The sequence below is a fragment of the Loxodonta africana genome, chromosome 19 (assembly GCF_030014295.1).
Source record: "Loxodonta africana isolate mLoxAfr1 chromosome 19, mLoxAfr1.hap2, whole genome shotgun sequence".
NCBI lineage: Eukaryota > Metazoa > Chordata > Mammalia > Proboscidea > Elephantidae > Loxodonta > Loxodonta africana.
Genome location: NC_087360.1, coordinates 624791 through 649512, shown reverse-complemented (window position 1 = coordinate 649512; position 24722 = coordinate 624791). Strand labels below are relative to the sequence as shown.

Here is a 24722-nt window from a genome sequence, read left to right as displayed (position 1 = left end):
CTATTATCAGAGACCAGGGTTCAACCCTAAGTGGTGACAACGAGGCCCCAGACACCTCAGCCATGAGGGACCAGACTTGTCACTTTTCTGAGGAGTGAAGAGGACTTGAAGTACTTACTGACAAAACTTGAAGACCACACCCTTCAGTGTGGATTACACTTCAACATAAAGAACACAAAAATCCTCACAGCTGGACCAATAAACAACATCATGATAAAGAGAGAAAAGATTGAAGTTGTGAAGGATTTCATTTTACTTGGATCCACAACCAACACCCATAGAAGCAGCAGTCAGGAAATCAAACAACGTATTGCATTGGGCAAATCCGCTGCAAAGGACCTCTTTAAAGTGTTGAAAAGCAAAGATGTCACCCTGAACACTAAGGTGCGCGTGACCCAACCCATGGTATTTTCAATCCCCTCATATGCATGTGAAAGCTGGACAGTGAATAAGGAAGACCAAAGAAGAATTGACGCCTTTGAATTGTGGTGTCGGCAAAGAATATTGAACATACCATGAACTGCCAGAAGAACGAACAAATCTGTCTTGGAAGAAGTACAATCAGAATGCTCCTTAGAAACAAGGATGGCGAGACTTTGTCTCACTTACTTTGGACATGTTATCAGGAGGGATCAGTCCCTGGAGAAGGTTGTCAGAAAGACCCTTAAGGAGATGGATTGACAAAGTGGCTGCAACAGTGGGCTCAAGCATAACAATGATTGTGAGTGTGGCACAGGACCAGGCAGTGTTTTGTTCTGTTGTACATGGGGGCACTATGAGCTGGAACCTACTTGACAGCACCTACAACAAGGAAACCCTGGTGGTGTAGCAGTTAAGAGCTATGGCTGCTAACCAAAAGGTCAGCAGTTTGAATCCACCATACGCTCCTTGGAAACTCTATGGGGCAGTTCTACTCAGCCTGGTAGGGTCGCTATGAGTCAGAATCCACTGAACAGCAACAGGTTTGTTTGTTTTTGTTTTTTAACAACAGCAACATGGTGAGCACGCCCACCACTGCAGTATGAGCTAACGGAAAGCACCTGGGACCGAGCCTTAGGCGAGCCGACGCCTATCACCTGAGGGCATTTGTGTGTCAGTGGCAACACTGAGCTTCTGCTGGGGAGCCCAGCTCCACAGGTGCTGCACACTGCTACATCAGTCAGCAGGGGGACGCCTCATCCTGCAACTGCCCACACCACGAGGCAAGTGGGGACCAGGGAGGGAGAAGCTCGCTGTGCCCAGGGCCCCCTTCCTTAGGAGTCTCCCTCACAGGAGAAGTGTGAACCTCTTTGTCCCAGAGCCTCAGCCTGTGGTGCGACACCCGGTGTGTACTCACTTTTTGGGCCTGTAGTCGGGGATGCTCCTGTCCAGGGAGATGCGGTCGCTGAGCTGGGCGTTGTAGCCGTACTCCTCATATTTGCCCTCTGTCTCCTGGCTGTCGTCCCGCAGCGTGGCAGCCATGCCACCCTGGCCCAGGCCCCCCGGCCCTTCCACCAGACCTATCGGCTTGGCGAGGCCTGGCAGGAAACAAGAAAAGGGCATTCAGGCAGGTCCCAGGACCACTGGTGTCCTCGCCACCCGCCAGCCTCTGTCCAGCTTGCTGGCTCCTCCCTCCCTGGCCCCCCCCTCCAACCCTTTCCTTCTGGTGCAAGCTCAGCACATTCTGTTCTTTTAAAAAAAATCAGTGCAGAGCAGTTGCTCCCCATCCTCAGCCACGCCACTGTGGCAACCTTTACGACTCAGACTAGCTGTCCGTCCATATAACGGGATGCTACCCGGCCACGAAAAGGAACAAACTATTGACATGCGACCATGTGGGTGAATCTCAGATGCCTTACGTTGAGCCAGAGACGCCAATCTCAAAAGAAAACACACTGTATGAGTCTGTTATGGATTGAAAATATGTGTTGAAATCCTAACCCCTGTACCTGTAAATATGACTTTGACTGGAAGCAAGGGGAAACCCTGGTGGTGTAGTGGTCAACGGTTGGGCTGCTAACCCAAAGATTGGCAGTTCGAACCCACCAGGTGCTCCTTTGAAACTCTATGGGGCAGTTCTACTCTGTCCTGTAGGGTTGGAATCAACTCAGCTGCAGTGGGTTTTTTTCTATTTGGGAAACACGGGTTTTCTTTGTTATGTGAATGAGGTCAGAACAGAGTAGGGTGGGTCCTGAACCTAATCCCTCCTGAGGCATAGAAAGAGCAGAGTTGACACAGACACAGGAAAGACAGTACCACGGTACCACGTGAGGGTCAGCTGCAAGCCAAGGAACCAAGGATCACCTGGAGTCAATGCTGCAGAGACCCTGATTTGGACTTTGAGCCTCCATAACTGTGAGATGATAAATTTCTATTCTTTAAAGCTGCCCACTGTGGAGTCTGTGTTACAACAGCACTGGGAGACTAAGACAGATTCTGTCTGTATAAAGTTCAAGAACAGACAAAAGTAACCCAAAGTGCCAGGGGTGAGAATGGGGGCTAGCTCTGAGGGTGGGGGTGGCACTGACTGGAATGGAGCCCATGGAACTTTCTGGTTGGCCAAGAGGTCCGCCATCTTGATCGGGGCGGTGGAGCCGGGGAGCGCGTGAGTACACGCAGGGCCAGAGGAGGGCCGCCGGGGGCTGTGCTGTTGGACCTGCAGTGCCAGGAGAGGAATCAGACATCGGGACTGCATTCCAGGTGGAGACAGCAGCATCAACCACGCTCCCTCTGAGAAGGAGGCTCTGGGGGCGTCTTGTCTTCCGGAGTGGAGCCCCAGGGAACAGTGCTTTAAGCAGAAAAAGGTGAGACAGGACTCTTGTCCCCAGCGTGCCTTTTATTGGTGGACAGGTCTCTGGTTCTCTCTCTGTTGTCGTTAGCTGCCGTGGGGTTGGTTCTGACTCATGGCGACCCGTGTACAACAGGACAAAACACTGCCTGGTCCTGTACCATCCTCACAATTGTTGGAGAGCTGCAGTCTATTCTTGCAGCCACTGTTGCAGCCTTCCAACCTAGGGGCTCGTCTTCCAGCACTTTAGCAGACGATGTTCTGTCGTGATTCACAGGGTTTTCATTGGCTGATTTCAGAAGGAGACCACCAGGCCTTTTTCCTAGTTCATCTTAGTCTGGGAGCTCCTCTGAAATCTGTTTAGCATCAGAGCAACATGTAAGCTTCCGTGATGGGTGGCGGCTGCACATGAAATGCGTTGGTCAGGATTCGAACCTGGGTCTTCCACATCCAAAAACCAAACCAGACCCACTGCCATCAAGTCGATGCCGACTCATAGCGACCCTATAGGACAGAGTAGAACTGCCCAATAGAGTTTCCAAGGAGCACCTGGCGGATCTGAACTGCCGACCTCTTGGTTAGCAGCTGTAGCACTTAACCACTATGCCACCAGGGTTTCCGGTCTTCCACATGGAAGGTGAGAATTCTACCACTGCATCACCACTGCCCCGAAGAGCCCAGGCTCTATCTCAGACCACCAGAAATGCCAACGATGGGAAATATCCAGAATCGACGTTACACAAATCCCCCACACCGAGGGGAGGTTCTTCCCTTGCAATGCCCACCCCATCCTCAGGACCCACCAGAGAGGGTCCATAGGATTCCTGCTCTGGGGCGGGAAGGACTGGTGCTTTGAGACGATCCCAGCCAAGGGCTGCAGCTGCAGAGCAGGTCTTCCATCCTCAATCAGCCCAGTGGGCTTTCAGCTCACCAGCACCAAGGCGCGGAGGCTCCCTGTACATTCTCTGGGATTCTGTCTTAAATGGGCAAACACGGCGCTGGTATTTATGTAGGATTGAAGGACACACCCTTGGTGTAGAAACGAAAACTGACATGGCAGTCACTTCCACTTCTTATTTTATTTAATATTGCAGAAAACACAACCGCCCCGCTTTGAACATCTGTATTACACTTGCATTTTCCACCTTGAAGCGTCTGTAAATAGGCGTCTCCCAGAGGCAGAAGCGTGGGGACTTCCAGGCTCAGGAGGAGTGCAGAGGCGTGGCTTGGGGCCCCCCCCGGAGTGGATCCTGCCAGAGCGTGGTTGGGGACAGTCCAGAGTGAGTGGCCAGCACTGGTGCTGGGCTTCAGACCCAAGGGGAGACTGCAGGGGAGGAGCAGATCGGGATTTTAGGACCCGCCCGCAGCCATGCTCTGGAAACTCGCTGGGCATTTTTCACTTCACCGTCTCACCTGTAAAAGTCAACTGTGCATGTGCTGAAAATCCAAACAGTCCAGCAAGCTGCTGTTTCTTCCTCCTGCGAAGCCCACTCTGCAGAGGAACTGATTTCTGGTTCTAGCTCTTTTCATTTTGTCCACACATGTGAGTGATAAGCTCTTAGATCTAGTTCTGGCTTCGTCAGCAACAGTCCCCGTCAGCTTCTGGGCATGAAAGACACGGCCTTTCCTACATTTTCAGCACCACCTACGTCCCTTCCCCCTCACCTTCTTCCCTCAATTTTCCCTACTGTTTTATTATTTGGGGTTATTCTGGTGGTTACCTTTGTGAGTTTAAAATAAACACATAAGGCTCTATTTCTGGAAACACCAACTTTGGCTATCATCTGTTGCCTCCCTACCATGTGAGATGAGAAATAGTGCCCTTGGCCCCTCCCTGCCTTGTGGCACCACTGCCTTTATATGGTCAGAGGCCACTTACAGCCTCTACATTTTGTTCAGTGACTGGAACTAAGCTTTCCATAGGATTTGTCTATGGTTTGATTCTAAAATGAAAAAATGAACCAACACTTACCAGATTATGATTGTATAAATATTATTTACTGTTGGAAACTGATGTTACTTTATGTGCTAGGCAGAATGGCCCCCCGGAGCCGTGCACTTCCTAATCCCTGGAGCCTGCGCTTGTGGTACCTTACATGGCTGAATGGCATTACGGTTGTGGACCTTAAGGTAGGGAGATTGTACAGGATTATACAGGGGACCCATCTGACCACGTGAGCCCTTAAAAGCAGAGAAGTCTCTTTGGCAGGAGCAGTGGTGATGTGGCAGAAGGAGAAGCCAGAGAGCTTGAATGGTGGGAAGGACTCCACCCGCGGTTGCTGAGGGGCACATGGGCAGCACCAGAAGGAATGCAGAAATGTGAGCAGGCTCCAGGAGCAAAGACCAGCCTGTGACCAACAGCCAACGTGGAAACGCAGAGCTATTCCACGCTCACGGATAGGAACCCTTGGTGCTATTAAGATACCAGTTCTTCCCAACTTGGTCTACAGGTTCAACGGAACCCTGATCAAAATCCCAGCAAGCTACTTTGTGGATATCAGCAAACTGATTCTACAGCATGTGTGCAAAGGCCAGCGACCCAGAATAACCAGCGCTGTGCTGGTGAGTGCAGTAGGAGGACCAGGACCCGGCTCCGAGATGCACCGGGAAGCCACAGAGGTGAAGGCAGTGTGGTGCTGGTGAAGGAGCAGACAGAAGCAACTGTGCGGAATGGTTGAAGAGCTCTGGCCGTGTCCCCATCCAGCACTCTCCGTGACTCTGTGAAGGTGGGGCCCATTTACAGGTGAAGATGGAGGTCAGAGCAGGGAGCATCTCACCACCATCTCCCTGCTGGTCCATGGGAAAGGCAGAGGTAGAATGGAAGCTTCTAGATTTGCAGCTCAGAGACTCTTCCCTTCTGTGATCTGAGTCACTTAGCAAAATACGCCACCGTTTTAGCACATGCATGGAAGTATGGGTGAGCCCTGCCCTCCCTGAAGCCATTGTCCCAGGAGCCTCGTCTGCTTTGCTCACTGTCATTCTTCTAGCCCCGAAACAGCACCTGGGGTAAAGGTGAGCAGATGAGTGAGTGAGTGGGGAATGAATGAATGGGGGCAACAGAGGAAGTGGCAGCAAGCAGCCCCCTAGTCAGATTGGGGCTGCACCGGAGACCTGCTGACATTAGACCCTGGTGTGGGGGAGGCTCTATGACAAACATCTTCCCTTCCACCAAAACGCCATTTGCTGTGGAGTTGACCCCGACTCCTGGTGCCCCACATATGTCTGAGCAGAACCGTGCTCCATAGGGTTTCCAGTGGCTGGTTTTTCGGGCACTTGTGGGTGGACTTGAACCTCCAACCTTTCTGTGAGCACCCGAGCATGTGAATTGTTTCACACCCAGGGATCTCTTCCCTCAGAGCAGTGGTTCGTTCTCACGTCTGAGCTGTGTTACTTGTTAAAACAGAGGCCTGTCCCACCCTGAGCTTCTGCCTCAGCCAGGCCAGGGCTGTGCGGGAGAACTGGTTTTCGAGAAAGCTCCTAGGTGGTGCTGGTGCTGCGGGTCCAGGGCCCCCTGGAGAGCTTTGGGCTGGACCTGAGGCGTGTCTCCTGTGGAGCTGGGAGGGCGGTGAGAAGAGGCAGGAGTGGGCTGGGAGGGGGGCTGTGCAGGGATGCCCTCGCCCCTGGCCCAGGGCCACCACCTGTCCCTTGAAGGCTGGGGCGGTCCTAAGGAGCTGACGCTGGGAGGGGAGCAGGGTCAGAGCTGTGTGCTGTGGGCCCTGAAGCTGGAAGATCTGTTACAGCTCCACCGACTGAAACCAAAGATTTGATTTTGCATGTCGGGCTCCCCCATAGAACCCGGGCCTCTCATCTTCCTACCTCTTGTCTCATCCCACCCTGGCCCCTATCTTTTTCCACAAAGACTCCCTTCTAAAGAAGTGGGACTACTTGATCCCACTGGGAACTGAGGACAAATGGAAAGAGAAAAACTTGTAAAGATATAAAGACAGCCCTGCCGTGCCCACACAGTTCTGAGGCCATATTTCACTAAGTGGACCAAACCTGCCACGCCTCCAGTGGCCGTGAGAGGAAGGAGACCTTGGCAAGTGGGGCTGGGGGAGTTTGCCTTGGCCTTGCAATCACCTGGGGCCCCAGCTTTCCTGAGCATCTGCCTGCAGGGACAGCATGTGCCTCCATCTGCCTTGTCCCGGGAAACTGATGCTCTGGACAGCAGGAGGAATCACGTGCGTGAGGCACACAGGGCGTGCACACATCGTCCAAGCCACATACCGTGACCACAGCGGGTCTGTCTCCATCTGAGACATCCACACCCAATGGCCAGGGACCAGTCTGGCCTCACAGGGTCATCTGTTCCAAGCGCACAGGGCTCCCTTGGTGAAGTAAAGACAAATCACTCCTCTTATTTGAAATCCTTGACTTCCTGGGAGTCAATAAGCTTGTCACTTCATCCTCAAATGGAGTGCAGCTTTAGAACAATGGGACATTTGCATGCATTAGCTCAGCCTTTGAAATGGCTGACCAGCACCTCTTCCCTGCACACACTGCGGCCAGTGACCTCCACCCGTGACCTCTACCCGTGACCTCCACCCATGACCCTACAGACCTCGGAAGGTCTCGGACTGGTCATGGCCCCTGACTTTTCTTGCACTGACCGCATGTGCTGTTGTGGCTGTTGTTGTTGGCTCCTTTAATCACCATAATCAGTGTCTAAGCCAGGTACTATTACTCCATTTAACAGATGAGGAAACTGAGGCTCCACAAGGTTCCACAACCTGCCCATGGCCACAGAGTCAGCAAACAGTGAAAACATCCCTCCCTCCTAACAACTGTGCTCTAAACTTCAAAACACCTCACAGAGACTTTCACATGGGTGCTGTTGGCAAAGGATATTGACTATACCAAACAAATTGGTCTTAGATAATTATGACCAGAATGTTCCTTAGAGAGAGGATGGCAAGACTTTGGCATGGTTACTTTGGCAAATTATCAGGGCACACCAATCGCTAGAAAGGACATCATGTTTGGTAAAGCAGAGGGTCGGCAAAAATGAGGGAAACCCTCAATGAGATGGATTGATGCAATAGCCGCAACCAAGTACCCAAACATACCAACAATCGTGAGGATGGCACAGAACCAGAGCCGACTCAGTGGAAACTAACAAAAACAAATAAAAGCCACTAACTTATTTTGCCAAGCAAGGATGCTAATTAAATAAGTAATTTAATAATTACATATTACAATGATTAAACTATTTCCTATCACTACTATTTCATAAAACAAAAAAAAATTTCACTATTAAAAAAACATAGGAAGGATGTACTCTCAAAATAAAGGAAATATTTCCATACCCTACCATCCCCTGTCTATAGAAGATCCATACCGACCACCCGTGTCTATAGAAGGTCCATCCCTCACCACCCCATCTCTAGAAGGTCCATCCCCCACCATGCCTGTCTATAGAAGGTCCATCCCCACCAGCTCCTGTCTATAGAAGGTCCATCCTTCACCACCCCTGTCTATAGAAGGTCCATTCCCACCAGCTCCTGTCTATAGAAGGCCCATCCCTCACCACCCCATCTCTAGAAGGTCCCTCCCCCACCACACCTGTCTATAGAAGTTCCATCCCACACCACCCCTGTCTATAGAAGATCCATACCCACCACCCCGTCTATAGAAGATCCATACCCACCACCCCTGTCTATAGAAGATCCATACCTACCACCCCTGTCTATAGAAGGTCCATCCTTCACCATCCCTGTCTATAGAAGGTCCATCCTTCACCACCCCTGTCTATAGAAGGTCCATCCCTCACCACCCCTGTCTATGGAAGATCCATACCCACCACCCCTGTCTATAGAAGGTCCATCCTTCACCACCCCTGTCTATAGAAGGTCCATCCCCCACCACCCCTGCCTATAGAAGATCCATCCCTCACCACCCCTGTCTATAGAAGATCCATACCCACCACCCCTGTCTATAGAAGGTCCATCCTTCACCACCCCTGTCTATAGAAGGTCCATCCCCCACCATGCCTGTCTATAGAAGGTCCATCCCCCACCACGCCTGTCTATAGAAGGTCCATCCCCACCAGCTCCTGTCTATAGAAGTTCTGTCCCTCACCACCCCGTCTCTAGAAGGTCCATCCCCCACCACCCCTGTCTATAGAAGTTCTGTCTCTCACCACCCCGTCTATAGAAGATCCATACCCACTACCCCTGCCTATAGAAGATCCATCCCTCACCACCCCTGTCTATGGAAGATCAATACCCACCACCCCTGTCTATAGAAGGTCCATCCTTCACCACCCCTGTCTATAGAAGGTCCATCCCCCACCACGCCTGTCTATAGAAGGTCCATCCCCACCAGCTCCTGTCTATAGAAGTTCTGTCCCTCACCACCCCGTCTCTAGAAGGTCCATCCCCCACCACCCCTGTCTATAGAAGTTCTGTCCCTCACCACCCCTGTCTATAGAAGATCCATACCCACCACCCCTGTCCATAGAAGGTCCATCCTTCACCACCCCTGTTTATAGAATGTCCATCCCTCACCAGCTCCTGTCTATAGAAGGTCCATCCCCACCATCTCCTGTCTATAGAAGGTCCATCCCCACCAGCTCCTGTCTATAGAAGGTCCATCCCCCACCACCCGTGTCTATAGAGGATCCATCAGGGACACCACTTCTTCCAGATCATTTGAGTGTCAACCTCTTCGAGTGCCCTCTTCGGTGGAAGAAGAGACAGTGATCTGACTGGAGTGAGGAAAGCAGCTCCACTTGAGTCAGGCTGTACCCACGGCTCCCTCCCGTCTGCAAATTCATCATCATTGCTGTAATTGGGAAAGATCGCTCACTTATGTGAAAGGCCGCCTAATGCCCACAGTAATTCTGCTTTTATGGAATAATCATCTGAAGTTCTTTCCCATGACCTGAGGGAAGGCACTTTTCTAATTACAAGAGATAATTTGGGAGACATCACAGGGGAGGAATCAGCTATATCAGAGAGTGGGCGTGAGATACTATTTACACGAAGGAGACTGACTCAGAGGTTGGGAGCAGAATGTCAAGGAAGGGTAACTCAAACATGTGATGAGTGATTTGGATTCCTTTTCCCAGACGTTTTCCTTGGAACACACCCTGAGAAAAATGACAACAGAAGTGCAGTGATACATTGAAACTGTCAGTCTGTGACCAGAGGTGGGCAATAGGGAGTGGTGGAGACTGGGGGAAATGGGGGCAGACAGGCTTTCAGGTCCAGAGATGCCAGAACTTCCAAACTTTCAAGAAAAGGCAGCAGTAGCAGTAAAGATTTGTAGCTTTAGATATAGGCAATGAATGCATGTTTTGGAAAAGAAAACGGCATTAAGTTAACAAACATATTGGGTCTGTATTGTGTTTGTGTTAATCAGGAGAGGTAAGGTTCGATAACAAGCAGGCTCCCAATGGGTGTTGCAAAAGATTAAGCGCTCAGCTCTAACCGAAATGTCGGAGGTTTGAGTCCACCCAGAGGCTCCTTGGAAGAAAAGTCTGGTAATCTACTCTTGAAAAATCAGCCGATGAAAACCCTATGGAGCAGAGTTCTGCTCTGACAAACATGGGGTCACCATGAGTCTGGGCTGAATCTGTGACAGCTGTTTTTTTTTTTTTGGTTAATGTATACTTGTTCAAACACAATACAAGTTTGTGGTCCTCCCTAGCCCTTGAACAACTGTGAACATTCGTAAGTTCTGGAAGACAACAAGCTCAGCCTGAGGTGGCAGGAGAGCAAGATCCGGCCGATGGGATTTAACAGGAATTTGCTGGGTGGGGTTTCTGGGAAATGTATTTAAAAGAGACAGGCTCAGTTAGTATGTGTCTTTTGCCTTTTATCCATAGTCCTTTCCTTTTTTCCTACCTGGAACCAGGGCTCAAAGCCTGGGGGTAATGCAGGCATTGTGTGAGCATGAGGTTGAATGCCTCACAGCAGGAGCAGGGAGCTGGAAGTCCAATGGTGCCCTTGAGGACTTCTACCAGTCCTCTGGATTTCATGCTACATGAAAAAATTAACCACGCTGCAGTTTATCCACTTGAGTTGGTTTTTTTTTTTAATCACTTTGTTGACTTTAGTCCTCCCTGGTAGGGGAACAGAGTCACATAGAGGCCCTGGTTGTCAGGGACCCTGAGTTCTCCCCCTGGAAAAGCAAACGGGTGAGTGTAAGAAGGAGGAGAAAAGCCAGGCTCCCTTTGCCATGGAGCAGCACCCCCTGAGAAGAGCTCAGCTGGGAGCCAAGAGCCCTGCAGGAAGCCAACGAGCTGCCAGGGACTGTGCAATCCCTTCAAACTCCCCTGCCCCAGAAGAGCCATTTCACACTTGGCCAGCCCACCACCCTCCCAGCACATAGTACCTGGATATGTGGGCGGCTGCGATTTTTCAACTTGGAAGGAAGTGTGGCTTTCCAGCTCCCAGCTTCTCTCTGAGTCGGTGATTTCCATCTGTCACAGCAACTTAAGCCAATATTCCGAGAAAAGAGACAGCCCAAATGGAGAGGCTGCCGGTCACAAGCTAATCTGAGAGGAAGAGGCAAAGTGGAGGAGCCTTCCGGAAGGATGGGTGGGATGCTGTCCTCACAAGCAAAGTCAATCGGGGACGTGAGCTAAAGCTTAAACAACTCAAACGCAGCTTTCCCCCATCTTTGGAATTCTGGCCTCCCCATGCTCCTGTCTTTCAGGACGTGCACCCTCCCTGGGAACAGTCAGCTACAAGAAGGGGACTCAGAGCCAGGCTGGGTTTCCCATAATGGCAGGCTAGGTTTGTCAGCCAACCCACCACCCACTGAGAACTGACAGTGTTAGGTTTTTAAAAAACAACAACATCAACTTTTAAAAAGCAATAAATATCTGATAAAATGGCAAGAAATTACTAAACCAAAAGCAAAGGAAAAATGGAAACCTGGAGAGATGAGTTGCTTTTATCCCAAGAAAGTGTTCTGACTACTGCAAATTTGAAATTTTTAAGGGAAAGAAATCAAAGGAGTCAAACAGGAAACTCTTCCTCCAAAAGTGGGGCTCCAAAGGGCTGTGTCCTTGGAGCAAGAGTGAGCCACCAGGGACCCCCCCGCCATGTGTGGATTTGCAGCCAGTGGCCTGGCCTGAGTGATCCTCACACCAAGAACTTGGGTTAGCGTGGACTACTCTGACAGCACCCCCAGGAGCTGGGAGAAGCAAATGCAAATCCTCCCTGGAAGAAAGTACCTTCATCCAAGGCCTCAGATTATGGCTACAAACTAATAATGACTAGCACATAGTTGAATGTAACAAGACACTATGAACAAGAACTAAGAGAAACAACCAATACAAACTAGGGGAGCTGCTGTTGGATGGTGGGTCTTCCCCCTACCCCTGGGTCCCCCAAATACTATCAGTCCTGCACTCCTAACCTTTGTTCAGCAAGTGGAATCCATTCTGTTTGCAGTGGAGAAATTACCTACCAGGGCTCCAGGTACAGCGTCCTTCCTGTGCCTGTGACCTTGGTGCTCTGCGTCATGGGGGGTGTTGGGTGGAGAGAGAAGGGTGGGAACAGTAGCAAGCAGAAAATCCTGCCAGTTCCCTTGTCCCTCCCTTTCTTCACCCTATAAAAATTTAGACCGATTTAACATGGCTGGCTATTAATTCTGATAATTACAGAGCAGAGATAAAAAGAGAGACCCTGGTTTGCCTTTGCAGATAATATCTCTCTCTCCCAGCTTCAATTTTATCCACTCACTCCAAATACAACAGCTAATTTCATTACGGGCAGGTCTTTTAAGATTCCCTGGGGACCCAAACTAATAACATATTGTCAATAGCAAAAAGACTGACTACCCTTCTGAAACTATGAAGTCATGAATATTTTGCAGGACATGGCACTACCTGTAAAATATATTCTCACTGAGACTAACAATGTTTGATAAATCTTCATACATAATACTTGTGTTCAACTAATATGAATATTTATGGGGCCAAAGCCAGGGAGATAAGAAATGGCTGGAAATCTCTGGCAAAATGGATTTCCTGGCTTTTCTTTCTTTCACTCTGTGAAGCAGACGGGGTGTGTGTATGTGTGTGTGTGCACGTGATATCACGAAGCCTGCTCCTGCAGTAATAAATGCTGCCTGACCCATATTTGGTTCTCGTTATTGCTGGGGAGCAAGGATGGGACAGTTGGGTGCCCTGTCACCCACCTTGTGAGGCTGCTGCAGGGCAGAATGGCTGCGTCCCCAGCCCCTCCCCACGCCGTATGGTGTCCTCTGATGGCAGATGTGTTCCATGGCTCCATCAGGCTCAGTTCCTTGCCCAAACCCTGACTCTGGCATCCCCTGGGACACTTGTCCCATGGGAGGCACCTAGGCCTTTGCAGACTAGCCATGCTGTGCTTTGATGTGTCTCAGAGGGGGAGTGACTTGCCTTCACAGACTAGCCTCACTGTGCTTTGATGTGTCTCAGAGGGGGAGTGACTTGCCAAGGCCACTCAGGTGGGATCTGGACTCTGACCTGTCCACCACAATGTGCAGCTCCAATGGCTGTTCGTCCACGGAGCCTTTCTCGTCCCCTGTCCAAACAGCCCTCTGTGCTCCTTTGGGTTTCCTGCATCAGTGACAACTTGCTGCCTTCGGGGCAGACGACGTGGGTTGTTGTTTACCAAAGCCCACTCAGTCATTATTGCTGAGCACTGACCATGGGCCAGCACTGCCTTCATTAATCCTCACAGTAGCCCCAAGAAATAAGTGCTATAATGTCCCCATTTCACAGATGAAGAAACTGCAGGCAGAGGAGTAAACTGACCACAGCGATACCAGGGTAGGCAGTTTCTGACCCCAGCAGTCTGGCTCCAAAGCCCATGGCTTCAACCGCGGTGCTCTATTCCTACCAATTAAGCTAAGTTTATCTGTGTCCCCAGGTGTCCACTGCTAAGTGCTCAGGCATGTGGACTATTAACAGGCGTTTTTCACAATTTTCTCAAAATACTGTGGAAATAGCCCCTTGTCAAACCCTGTTTCATTCTGCTATTTTCTTACTCAAAATTAAATGAAGGCTTGCTGAGGTTTAGGCTGGGGCTACATGTTGGGTGGTTTGACTGAGGAACTCTGCTAAAAATAAGAGCTGTTCAAGGTGGCGTGTAATGCTGCAGCCACTGATCCCACAGGTTTCTTCGAGAGGTGGTACAAGATGGTGTCCAGATGCAGGGTTACCCTGGCTCGGACATGCCTGGGTCCAGCTTCTACCTGTGCCATCCCCGAGTGCTTGGCTTCACTCAGCCCTGTCCCCTCATTGGTAGGATGGAGCTACACAGATGATCGACTTCGTAGGTCACCATTCAGACTGGATGTGTGAGTGTGCCTCCCTCACCCAGCCGCCTCTCCCTCCGGCTCTGCAGGGGCCCCCCTCCCCGGCACACACTGACCATCCGCTCCATGTCACAGACCGGGGTCCTCAGCCCACCCAGATCTAATGTCCCTGTTTACAACACCCATTTTGTAATATCCCACATTCTAAAATGAAGCACAGGCCCTAGATAACTAAACGTATGACTTCAAGAAATCCATTCGAAGCTGACTGTGTAAGAAGGAGCAATACAAGAAAAGCGATTTGTAATTCTCAGCCTCGACTGCTGACCCCGTTTCCTGCCTCCCTGGGGAAAGTGAGAATCAGAGAGACTTCTCCCAGCCCCTATATCCACTCACGTGTGCAGCTCTGCCTGTGAGTGACCCATAGAGGTGGCCTTCAAGCCCAGACGATCACTTACTGGCTCCCCTTGAACACACGTCCATTTGGGGGGCCTGCAGGTGGGAGGCAGGTTTCACTGGGGCCCACTCTGCTTAATGTAGGGCACCCACAGTTACTGGAACAACCAACAACACTTCACAAATGTCCAGGGCCAAGACTTGCCACAGCCTGGCACCTCGTCCATCTCATTACTTCCCTGGCAGGCAGCCAATACCTGGATGGCATTTTAAAGAACATTCATAGTTGGCTTCTTGACTTAACAAGGCATCTAAGCAGGTCCCCCTGGGCAGGAGCTGAGGCCAGGCGGGCACGGTCAGGGTGTCCCAGTGGGGGCAGGGCCCAGGTGACTGACCCAGAAAGACAGGCAAGGTGGTGGTGAGGGGGAGCTTTCTTAGAGCAGGGAGGCAGGGCTGCACATAGTCACAGGCCCCTCTGCCTGGGCCTTTTGGGTCCAAGCCCCAGCCCTGTGACCGCAGACCACCAGGCATACAAACCTGACATCCAGCTGATGTATGTGATACTGTACTTGGACCCTTGCTGAGCTTAAAGGCCTTCAACTTTAGGGCCACACAGGGAGCCTGGTAAAAGCAGCTTCCCGGGCCCCACCCAGACCTACTGGGATGGATGCTGGGAATTTGCACTGTGACCTGTCTCCCATGTGGCTTTAGTAGGCTTATTTATGGCATCAAGCCCACAGCAGTCACCTGGGCTGCCAACCCCAAAGCTGTGCCGCATGCGCTTCTAATTCCCAGGCAGATCCCCAATTTTGTCCAGATATCCACCCTCTTCTATACACTAGTGGTGAGCAGGCCCCGCCTCCGCCCCACCCTAGAGGGAGGGTCATGACTGGGCCTGCCCAGTAGGGTGGCCCTCCCCTCCTCACCTGTGATGGGTCAGGCTAGGGTGCACCTTTTGCTGATGAGAGTGCACCTTCGGAAGTTTTCCTGGCTGCCAAGAAGAGATACAGAGTCCCTGGGTGGTGCAAATGGTGAATGGATGCAGCTGCTGACCGTAAGGTTGGAGGTTTGAGTCCACCCAGAGGCCCCACCCAGAAGGAAGGCCTGGCAATCTACTTCCGAAAATCGGCCATTGAAAACCCTATGAATCACAATAGAACATTGTCCAACACGGTGCTAGAAGATGAGCCCACTAGGTTGGAAGGCACTCAGAATACACAGTGGCTGCAGCAATGGACTCGAGCACACCAGTGATCATGAAGATGGCGCAGGACTAGGCAATGTTTCATTCTGTTGTGCATGGGGCCACCATGAGTCAGAACCAAGTGGATGACAACTAACAATAACAGGTCCGAGTGGAATCATGAACGGGCTTTAAGGACTGACAGAGACACATTGCTATTCCCACCATAAATGGAATATGACTGTTCCTGGGATACAGATGCATGCATCAGACAGCCCTGCTCAAGAACCTACAACTACATCCCAACACCTACAGGATACTCAATGCCTTGTCCAGGGCCCCCGGGCTAAGAGCATTTTGTCCTGCCAACCCCCAAGGCCATCTCCCCCGACACTCTCCCTGGGCCCCCTCTCCAGAACCTGGGACTCTGTCCTGCTGTGAGGATGCCTGCTGCCCCCACCTGCATGCTGTCCTTCAGCCTTCTCATAGCTGGCTCCTCTCTCCATCCAAGGCTCTGTCCAAATATTGTCAGAGAGGAGCCTGATTCCCATCTGAAGATCGCCCTGACCCCTGTTACCCTCCATCACTGTTGTTCTCCCAGCATGCGTCTCATCTGAAATGACCCTGTTTTTGCCACTTGTCCTCCTCACTGGCATCAGCCCCAGAGGCAGGAGCTTATCTGCCGCATTCATGAGGAACCCTCCATGATACAGTATCAAGAGCATCCTCAGGAACGGAGGGACCCCTGGATAAATGGGGTGGAGAGGGACCTTCCTTCTGTGAATGTCGAGCCCACGGACATTCATCCCAGCCCAGGAAGGGCCCCGGTCCCAGTCACTGAGCTCCCACCAGAAACCCTCCCAGGAGGAGGCAGACTGTGCCTAAGGAAGAGGCAGCTTCCTCCCTCCTCCTTCCAACCCCATCTTTGTAATACGCCCCCTCCTGGGTCCAAATGGTGGGAATGACCTGAGGGTGTGAGAGACACCCCCGCTGCCCCCAGCCCCAGCAGGAATAACCAGCAGGAGGACCCAGAATAAGAAGCAAAAACTCTTGGAGACCAGGGCCTGCGACAGTCCATATTGCTCTGCCCCCCTCTCACTACCACACTGTGAGATAATGCAGTTCTTAAGTACCTTTTAAAGAACCCAGAAATGAGTTTCTACTTTCTGTGGGTGGCAATTAATGGGGAAGATTGTCAGACTTGAGCTGACACTGACAACCACCCAATCACCCAGTGGTGTGGTTGGGAAGACGGTCTACCTACGGGGTTCACGAGGGAAATGGGCTCCCTGAGGGCGTATCACGGGACCATCCAGCCATGGGCCTGCCTCACCTCTCCTTCCCGCAGCCACGGGCTTCTGCATCTCCTCCCCCCACAAAGGTGCCTGTGCTTTGTGAGAGCAGAACGAAGATGCTGCCCAGACTGAGCTTCAGACTTGGATCCTATCCTAGGATGTCTTCAGTGGGACATCTGATATGGAAATTTATAGAGATGTGTTTTTGTCGCATTTCCAGCCAGTGAAGGATCTACTGTCCTTTCAGAAAATAGTTCCCAGCCTCTGAAATATGCAGATTGCTGAGCTGAATTGTAAATGCAATCACTGGCCCCCGCAAGCCGGAGTCACTGCCGGCATGAATTATTCCCAGAAATGCTGGCCCACTAGACCTGTACACAAGCTGAGGACAAAGGCAGGCCTGGAGGCCGGCTCCCCACCAATGGGAATGACGTGAGAGGCCTTTGTCAAGGGGTGCGGTGTCACTGCATCTCACCCCACACCGCAACTGTCCATTGTCCAGGTCTGCACGTGAAGGACGGATCCACACGTTCTTACAGATCTGTGGTCTAAAGGGTCTCACGAGAAGAAGCCGGGGTAGGAGCACGCTTAAAGAGGAGAGAAAAGACACAAATAGGAGCACACTTAAAGAGGAGGGAAGATACAAACAGGAGCACACTTAGAGAGGAGAGAAAAGATACAAATAGGAGCATGCTTAAAGAGGAGAGGAAACATACAAATAGGAGCACACTTAAAGAGGAGAGGAAACATACAAATAGGAGCACCTTAAAGAGGAGAGAAGATACAAATAGGAGCATGCTTAAAGAGGAGAGGAAAGATACAAATAGGAGCACACTTAAAGAGGAGGGAAGATACAAATAGGAACACCTTAAAGAGGAGAGGAAAGATACAAAACCAGAAAGCTCTTCCTCTTCTCAGTGGGAACAAAATGTAACCACAGGCGCCTCTGAGGGCCATGGACACAGGACAATGGAGAAGACAGACGAGGCAATCACTGCAACACAGCCCCCGACCTGCCCTCACCACTGGTGGGAGAGATTGTGCTCCCATTGGGGATGTTGTCGTTAGGTGCCGTAGAGTTGGTTCTGACTCATAGCAACCCTACGCACCACGGAATGAAACACTGCCCGGTCCTGCGCCATCCTTACAATCATTGTTATGCTTGAGCTCATTGTTGTGTCAATCCACTTCGTTGAGGGTCTTCCTCTTTTCCGCTGACCCCGTACTTTGCCAAGCATGATGTCCTTCTCAAGGGACTGATCCCTTCTGACAACATGTCCACAGTATGTAAGACACAGTCTCGCCATCCTCGCTTCTAAGGAGCATCCTGGTTGTACTTCCTCCAAGACAGATTTGTTCATTCTTTTGGCAGTCCATGGTATATTCACTATTCTTCGCCAACACCACAATGCAAAGGCATCAATTCTTCTTCGGTCTTTCTTATTCATTGTCCAGCTTTCACATGCATAAATGTGGACGGCATTTTAAAACAAGACTTCAGGATGCACCATTAAGGTGTTGAATGGATCATGGTCATTTTTTCTGGCCCCCACAATGTTGACTGTTTTGAATAGCAATGTAGGGATGTTATAACTCATAAAGTAATACAGGAAAGGGTAACAAGTGCTAGACTCAAGCTGGAAAGGCCCTGAAGCCAGCAGTGGGCCATTTTTGGAAATGAAACTTACAAATTACTGGGCGAAGCTTTCTGGAGGAAATCACATTCACTAACTAGTAGAATATTTGAACGCATTTCCAAAATGGAATTGCTTATGTGTAATGGGAACTTGGAATCCATTTTCTAGAAACTAATGTCTTATCCACACACAGGAGGCTCGTGGGGATGAAGGCACCAGGACAGGCACACAGTGTAGGCCAATAAATGCTCAAAGATGGAGCCATCAGAGCAACCAGACGCCTTCTAGGAATGCTGGGACCCTCTTCTCAGACAGCTATTCCCTTCTCCACAACACACTTCACACTTCACCCAACCCTTTATCCACTGAAACAGTGTTGACAGGCATCCCTTCTGTGCTGGAGGTGACAAGCAGGAGGAACAAGTTCGCTGTCCTCTTGGAACTTATGTCCCAGGGCCGTGTTTGAAAACTTGAGTGAGCAAGAGGCTGTTCATGGGGTGGAGAGACCAGGGGCCTACTGCCCATTTGGGGTGAGGAATCTTTGGATAGATTCCTTTGGGACCCCACATTTGCCTCTCAGCTGTGATGTCTGCCTATCACTCAAGCAAATATCATTACTTTCCACTCAGGTGCAGGAACACATCTTCATACCTAGATGTTTGCCCTTTTGGGTCCAAGGCACCTTTTGGGAAAGTGTGTTATTCTTTCCCCGTTCCCTCCTTTCTCACCTCCCTCTGGGACTTCAGTCCTAGATCAGCAGGAATCTTGATTGTTCATAACTGATGGAGCTGAGACTACTGGTTGGATTTCGGCCTCCTGATCAGATACCTAAGAACCCATCTGGTCGGGGCAGGCTTGGGGACGTGCACCCCTTTTAGTAACCTGACAACTCATTCCCCCAATTCCTCCTACCCTATCCCCGAAGTCCCCCAACAGTGACACCCCCTCAAACCAGGTTTTCCCAGAGTATGGGATCTGATAGGACCAGCGTGCAGAGGTGACTTGGGGTGGGTAATGGACACAGCACTAAAAACAACACCAAATCACACCATGAGAAACACATTCCCTTTTCAAGTCTGTTTCAGCCTTCTGACTTCTTCAAGTAGATGGTCTTAGTCTGGCACTAATAGGGCTCCCACACGCCCCTTGCACTTGTTAGTCTCCCTTTTTGATGAGGGAAGAGCAGGCTATGGGCTCAGGGCCGTCCAGTGGCAACAGTGTCTCACTGGACTCCATTACCTTCATCTGTATAGTCACTTTCTACTTACGGGCATGGTGGTGATACACAGTCTTCCTCTAAGATAAATTCATTTAAGCAAAAGTGGTGAATTGTTTAGAGGAAAGTCCACTCATTTGTTCATTCAAAAAGTATTTATGGAGCTCTGACTATTTCACTGTCTTGGAGGTCATAGCCATGACAAAACAAACTAATGTTCTCACCCTCAGTGGAAAGAACAGTACAGGCATTGTGCATAAATAGGAGAAAACTGTGGAAGTTGTATGTGAGTTTCTGGAGTTGGGGAGAGAGCAGTTTCAGCCTAGGATTTGGAGCCAGCACCCCGGGGGAGGAACAAGGGGGACTGGTGTTTGCAGAGGTACCAGAAGGCTGCCTGCATCCCTGGGAATGTGCTGGTCAGCACCCATTATTCTACCATTGGACCTTCTTGGTTTTTCAACAACGGTGGAAATGTAAATCATTCTAAAGCAAGTACTGCTTTAAGCTGCGGCAACTACTGACTTCCCAGACGGTGTAGGCCAGGTCATTCTGTCTCGCTGCCTCCCAGCCTTCCCACCTGTAAACCGAGAGCCCATACAGCACTGACGTTCTGAAGGTAACATGGTGCTCTGTGAGCTTGTGCTGTGTGGTCCAGATAGGGGGGCTATGAATGCATGCACTGACTTTAGAAACAGCCTTCTTCAAAAAACAAACAAACACAAAGCCAAAACCAAACCCGCCTTCCCTCCCCCAGCTCCATGGGCTCATTCCTCCTGAGGGGTCCTCAGGACATGGCAAAGGCATGAGGAGAATGGGCCTGCCAGAGAGGGCCAAGTTCTTCCCTCTGCTGATCGAGGAGATTTAGACTGATCCAGTCCCTAAGCAAAAATGGTTAACATACTCGGCTGCTAATCAGAAGGCTGGAGGTTAGAGTCTACCCAGAGGTGCCTTGGACGAAGGGCCTGGCAGTCTCCTGAAAAACCAGCCATCAAAGACCCTGTGGAGCACAGTTCTACTCTGTTACACATGGGGTCACCATAAGTCAGAGTTAACTGGTTTTTTTTTGTTTGTTTTTGATGTGCCAGGCCCTATTACTAGGTGCTTACCTATACCTGTTTAATGATGGGACAGCAAAAATGGATGAGCATGTTTTAAATCTGTAGAGGCTTAATATTGGAACACAGAGAGGTAAACTCTGCAAGCAAGCAGGAGCACCTCAGAAGCTCCTGCACCCCTCCTCCCCATCACTAAGGACTGGATAGTCTTCATAAAGGCAGAGGTTGCGAATACCCAGACACCCACAGGAGACATTTCTTTCCTTTCTCCTTTGGTCTAGCTCACTGGTTCTCAAACCGAGTATTCATAAGAATGCTGAACACTGTGTGCAATTTAAGAGATTTTCAGAAGGATGACTTCGTCTATAAACATTTTCGTCTTGCCCTGAGCACTGAATTTCGGGGCTCACACTCAGGCCACACAGGATGTGACTGCACCGTACTTCCTGCAAGAACGTCCAACCAGAACACTGACTTCACGCTCCCTCTACCCCCAGGCCCTATGCATTTGAATCTCACATGCCACTTAATGGTCCTTTGCCAAGGTCAGTAAGACATCGCCAATAAAGGTCACTGGGCCAGCTGAAGAAAGGGCACGGGGTGTTGCCTGCTCCGGCTCACTCCCGTAACCCGCAACCCGCGCACCTCCCTGTCTCGCCTTCTCAGAGCTGGATGTGGCTTCTCCCCCTCCAGGGACACCCTGCTCTTCCCACCAGGCCCTTCAAAAAAGGATGGATATGCCCAGGAGGCAGGCAGGGCAGAGAAAACACAAGCGATAAATCAATTTAGTTTTGGATTTCTCCCTCTCCTTTCTAAACTCAGCAGAATTAGTATCTGGTGGAAACTCCCAGGAATCAATTTTGCATTTTTCAGATCTAAGATAGAGCAGGTCGTGGGGAGAGAGTCAGGCCATGGGGGCAGGCCATGGGAACTGGGCCATGGGGAGAGGGGACAGGCCATGGGGGATAGGGCTTGCCCCTCCAGGAAGCCTCCCTCTGCTTTTCTTAGCACCTTTCAACAAGAGATCTGCACAGACTTGGAGGGGGTACAGTTTTCAGACGGTTCTGTGTGAACAGATGCCAACCCCACTTCTGCACTACCCTCTCCTTGGGGGCCAACCTGGATGTGCATTGGTTTTGTGTGTCTCTTGTCATGTCCAGGGACAAGTGTGAATGACTACCAGGTTCCACACTATGTTGGGCACATGGAATACAGAGGGGATGTGGTACAGCCTCATCAGAAGAGGGCAGAGAGGGCGCAAGGAAGAGGAAGAGGACAGACACAGCCACAGAGAGAGAGAGCAGCGGATGGAGAGGAGGGAGGAGGAGGATACAGGCAGGGGGAGGGAGCTTAGAAAGGGGGGATGGAGAAGAAAGAGAAGGAAGGAAAGGAAAAAGGCCAGGAAGGGGGGCAGGAGAAGAGAAGGAAGGGGGAGGGGTAGGAGGAAGAAGCCAGGAGGAGGGAGGACAGAAGAGCAGAAGGGAGACAGAGGGGACAGGTGGGGGTGTCCCACTTTTTGCACAGCTCCCTTATCTCCCCGTTGTGTCGGGGAGGTAGAGCAAAGGTCCTGGCTCCTTCTCACCTTGAAGGGCGAGGCAAGGAAAGGCCTCACGGAGCCAAAGCTGGCCGCTGTGAGGTTACACAACCCCGCGTGCTGCCAACGTTTTTATATAATCCTCGGGTCCTCCCCATAAAACAGACCATAACAGCGTGGCAAATGCACCTCCATAAAGCACTGTGCTATTACAGGGCATGCCACCTTCCAGGCAACAAATCGCCACCGGAACGGCCAAGCAGCCACTTGAACTCAACTTTTCTCCCCTGTGGCTTCAGCCCAGAAGAGATCAGAAAAGCCATAAAGCTCGTCAGCAGCATCTCCAGGGAAGATCGGGAGTTCTGTGGGTGACAAGGAGGTGCCCGGGAGGCCAGGAGGTTGCTCTCCCCGCAGGGAGCAGTGCTGCAGACTAAACAAAGGCTTTGGCGGTCCTCACAGGGCAGCCCAGCCTGGCGCAGGCTGGGAGCTGCTGCCCAAGGCCTGCCATGATGTCCCCTCCTGGCAGGGACCCCATGACTGCCCTCCTGTCTTCAGGGGCCCTGACACACACCCCAGCAGGACTGCAGACCCTGAGGAGCTGTCTGCGTAGCCCAGCTCCCACACCCCCTACTGGAGCCTGTTACTGATACTTCCTGGAGGAGGTTTGCTGGTGCTGCCGATGCAGAAACCAGGGCTGTCGGCACAGACAAGAAAGAAAAATCCCACTAATTTTGTAAATGCACACAAACTTTCCCCCTCCTTCCTCAGGACCTCCGCGCAGTGCGAGCCTAGGCCAGTGGTGCTTCTCCAATAGCTGCCTCTTCCTGTCTTGCTGCCTCCAAAGTGGAAGAGTGCTCCAGCCCCCAGCTGCAGCTCCTGGCCCTGACCCTCGTGGTCCCAGGCTCTGGCTGACGCACACCAGCACCCACCGCTGAGGAGCTGGACTTTCTGCAGATGCCTCCAAGGACTCTGAGGCCCCACTCACACTACCCTTGAAGTCCATTGGTGATTGATTCCCGTCAGACCCTTGGCTAAGCCCTTCACTGCATTTGTCCACAGTCACCAGCACATGGCTTCACACTTCTCGCACAACAAAACTTTGCAGAGCAGGCCCTGGCTGTCCCCATGGCGGGAGCCCTCTAGACCCGAGTGGCTGTAGGCCAGCATCCTTTCTCCATGGCATTGGTTAATGACCTGGAGCCTTAGAGGCTGAGGACACAATATCAGCAACCATTCTCTCTCCACTTCAGGGGGGAGGGGAGCAACTCCAGTTGAAGCCGTGGCACCTGCAACTACTGGAGAAGTACCACTGGCCCCTCGTCCTCACACCTGGGCATTGCCTGGTCTTAGAGCGGGTCCTCAGAGCTCTGGAGAAGTTCTTTCAAGTTGTCTCAGAGAGTAGGTTTGGCGACATCGAGGGTGAGGAATGGGGAGGGATGTTCTCAAGTATCCACTGGATAAGGAAAGAATGAATGATGGGTCATCCAGGTCAAGCCCTGGATCCCTCAAAGAGCCCTTCTCTTTTCTATCTGCCCCCCCCCATTCCTCCCAAAGTAACAGAGAAGGCGCTTCCACCCAAGGGGCTTCCCTTCAACACGGTTCCAGTGACTCCGAGTGGAGTGTCTCCAGCACCGGGGACAATCTTCCTCCCACTCCCTGCCTGCCCCTTTGTCCTGCGCGGACCGCTGTGGATCTCACCATTCAGCTGGTTGTAGACCACCTCCTCCAGGTGGTCGAGCCGTTGCAGGATGGCCTCCCGGTCCACCAGCGCGCCCACCTTTGCATGCCGGCTGCGCACCCGGCGGTCGGCGCTGCGCACGATCTGCACTAGCTCCTCGGAGCGGTCCTGCAGGCGGCAGTACACGGAGAAGAGGATGATGCCCACGAAAACCAGGATGTTGACCGTCAGCAAAGTTTTGATCTTCCTGGCCACCGCCATGAACGCGGCTGGGAGCTGGGGGCTGCCTCACCCGCGGGGCATCCCCGTGGGCCCGGCGGCTGCAGGAGCCTCCGCCCGGCTCGCCACTTCGGGGACCATGAGCCAGCACCGGCCTCGTCGCGGGGCCGCTGGAGACTGCGGGGGCGAAGAGCCAGCACGCGCCCGGGCGCCCGGGGCGGCGGGAGCTGTCCCCTTCAGCACCACCCGCGCTCCGCGCGCCCTTGGCGCGGCCCCGGCCCGGCTCAGCGCGCCCGGCCGCCGCTGCCCTGTCTCCCAGCGCTCGGGGGCTGCTCCGGGCTGCGGGCGCGGGGGGTGGCCGGCATCTTCCGCAGAGGGAGGGGGCGCGGCCGCGTCTCGGGGAGCGGCGGGAGCGGGCCTGGAGGAGCCGGAAGCACAGGGCACCGCTGGAGACCGCGAGGGAGGCGCCGGGCTGGCCGGCTGGGC

The 24722-nt window shown here is 51.9% G+C and overlaps 1 protein-coding gene across 1 annotated transcript in view; it reads right to left on the bottom strand.

Moving 5' to 3' along the window:
* The window catches only part of GALNT9 (polypeptide N-acetylgalactosaminyltransferase 9), a 108585-nt gene extending 84307 nt beyond the window's left edge, over positions 1-24278 (bottom strand). Inside the window, exons 1-2 of the mRNA XM_064271947.1 lie at positions 24038-24278; positions 1337-1517 (exon numbers count right to left, since the gene is read on the bottom strand). Coding sequence (XP_064128017.1) covers positions 1337-1517; positions 24038-24278 — 422 coding nt within the window. The remainder of the gene's footprint in view (positions 1-1336; positions 1518-24037) is intronic.
* Positions 24279-24722: the final 444 nt, after the last annotated feature.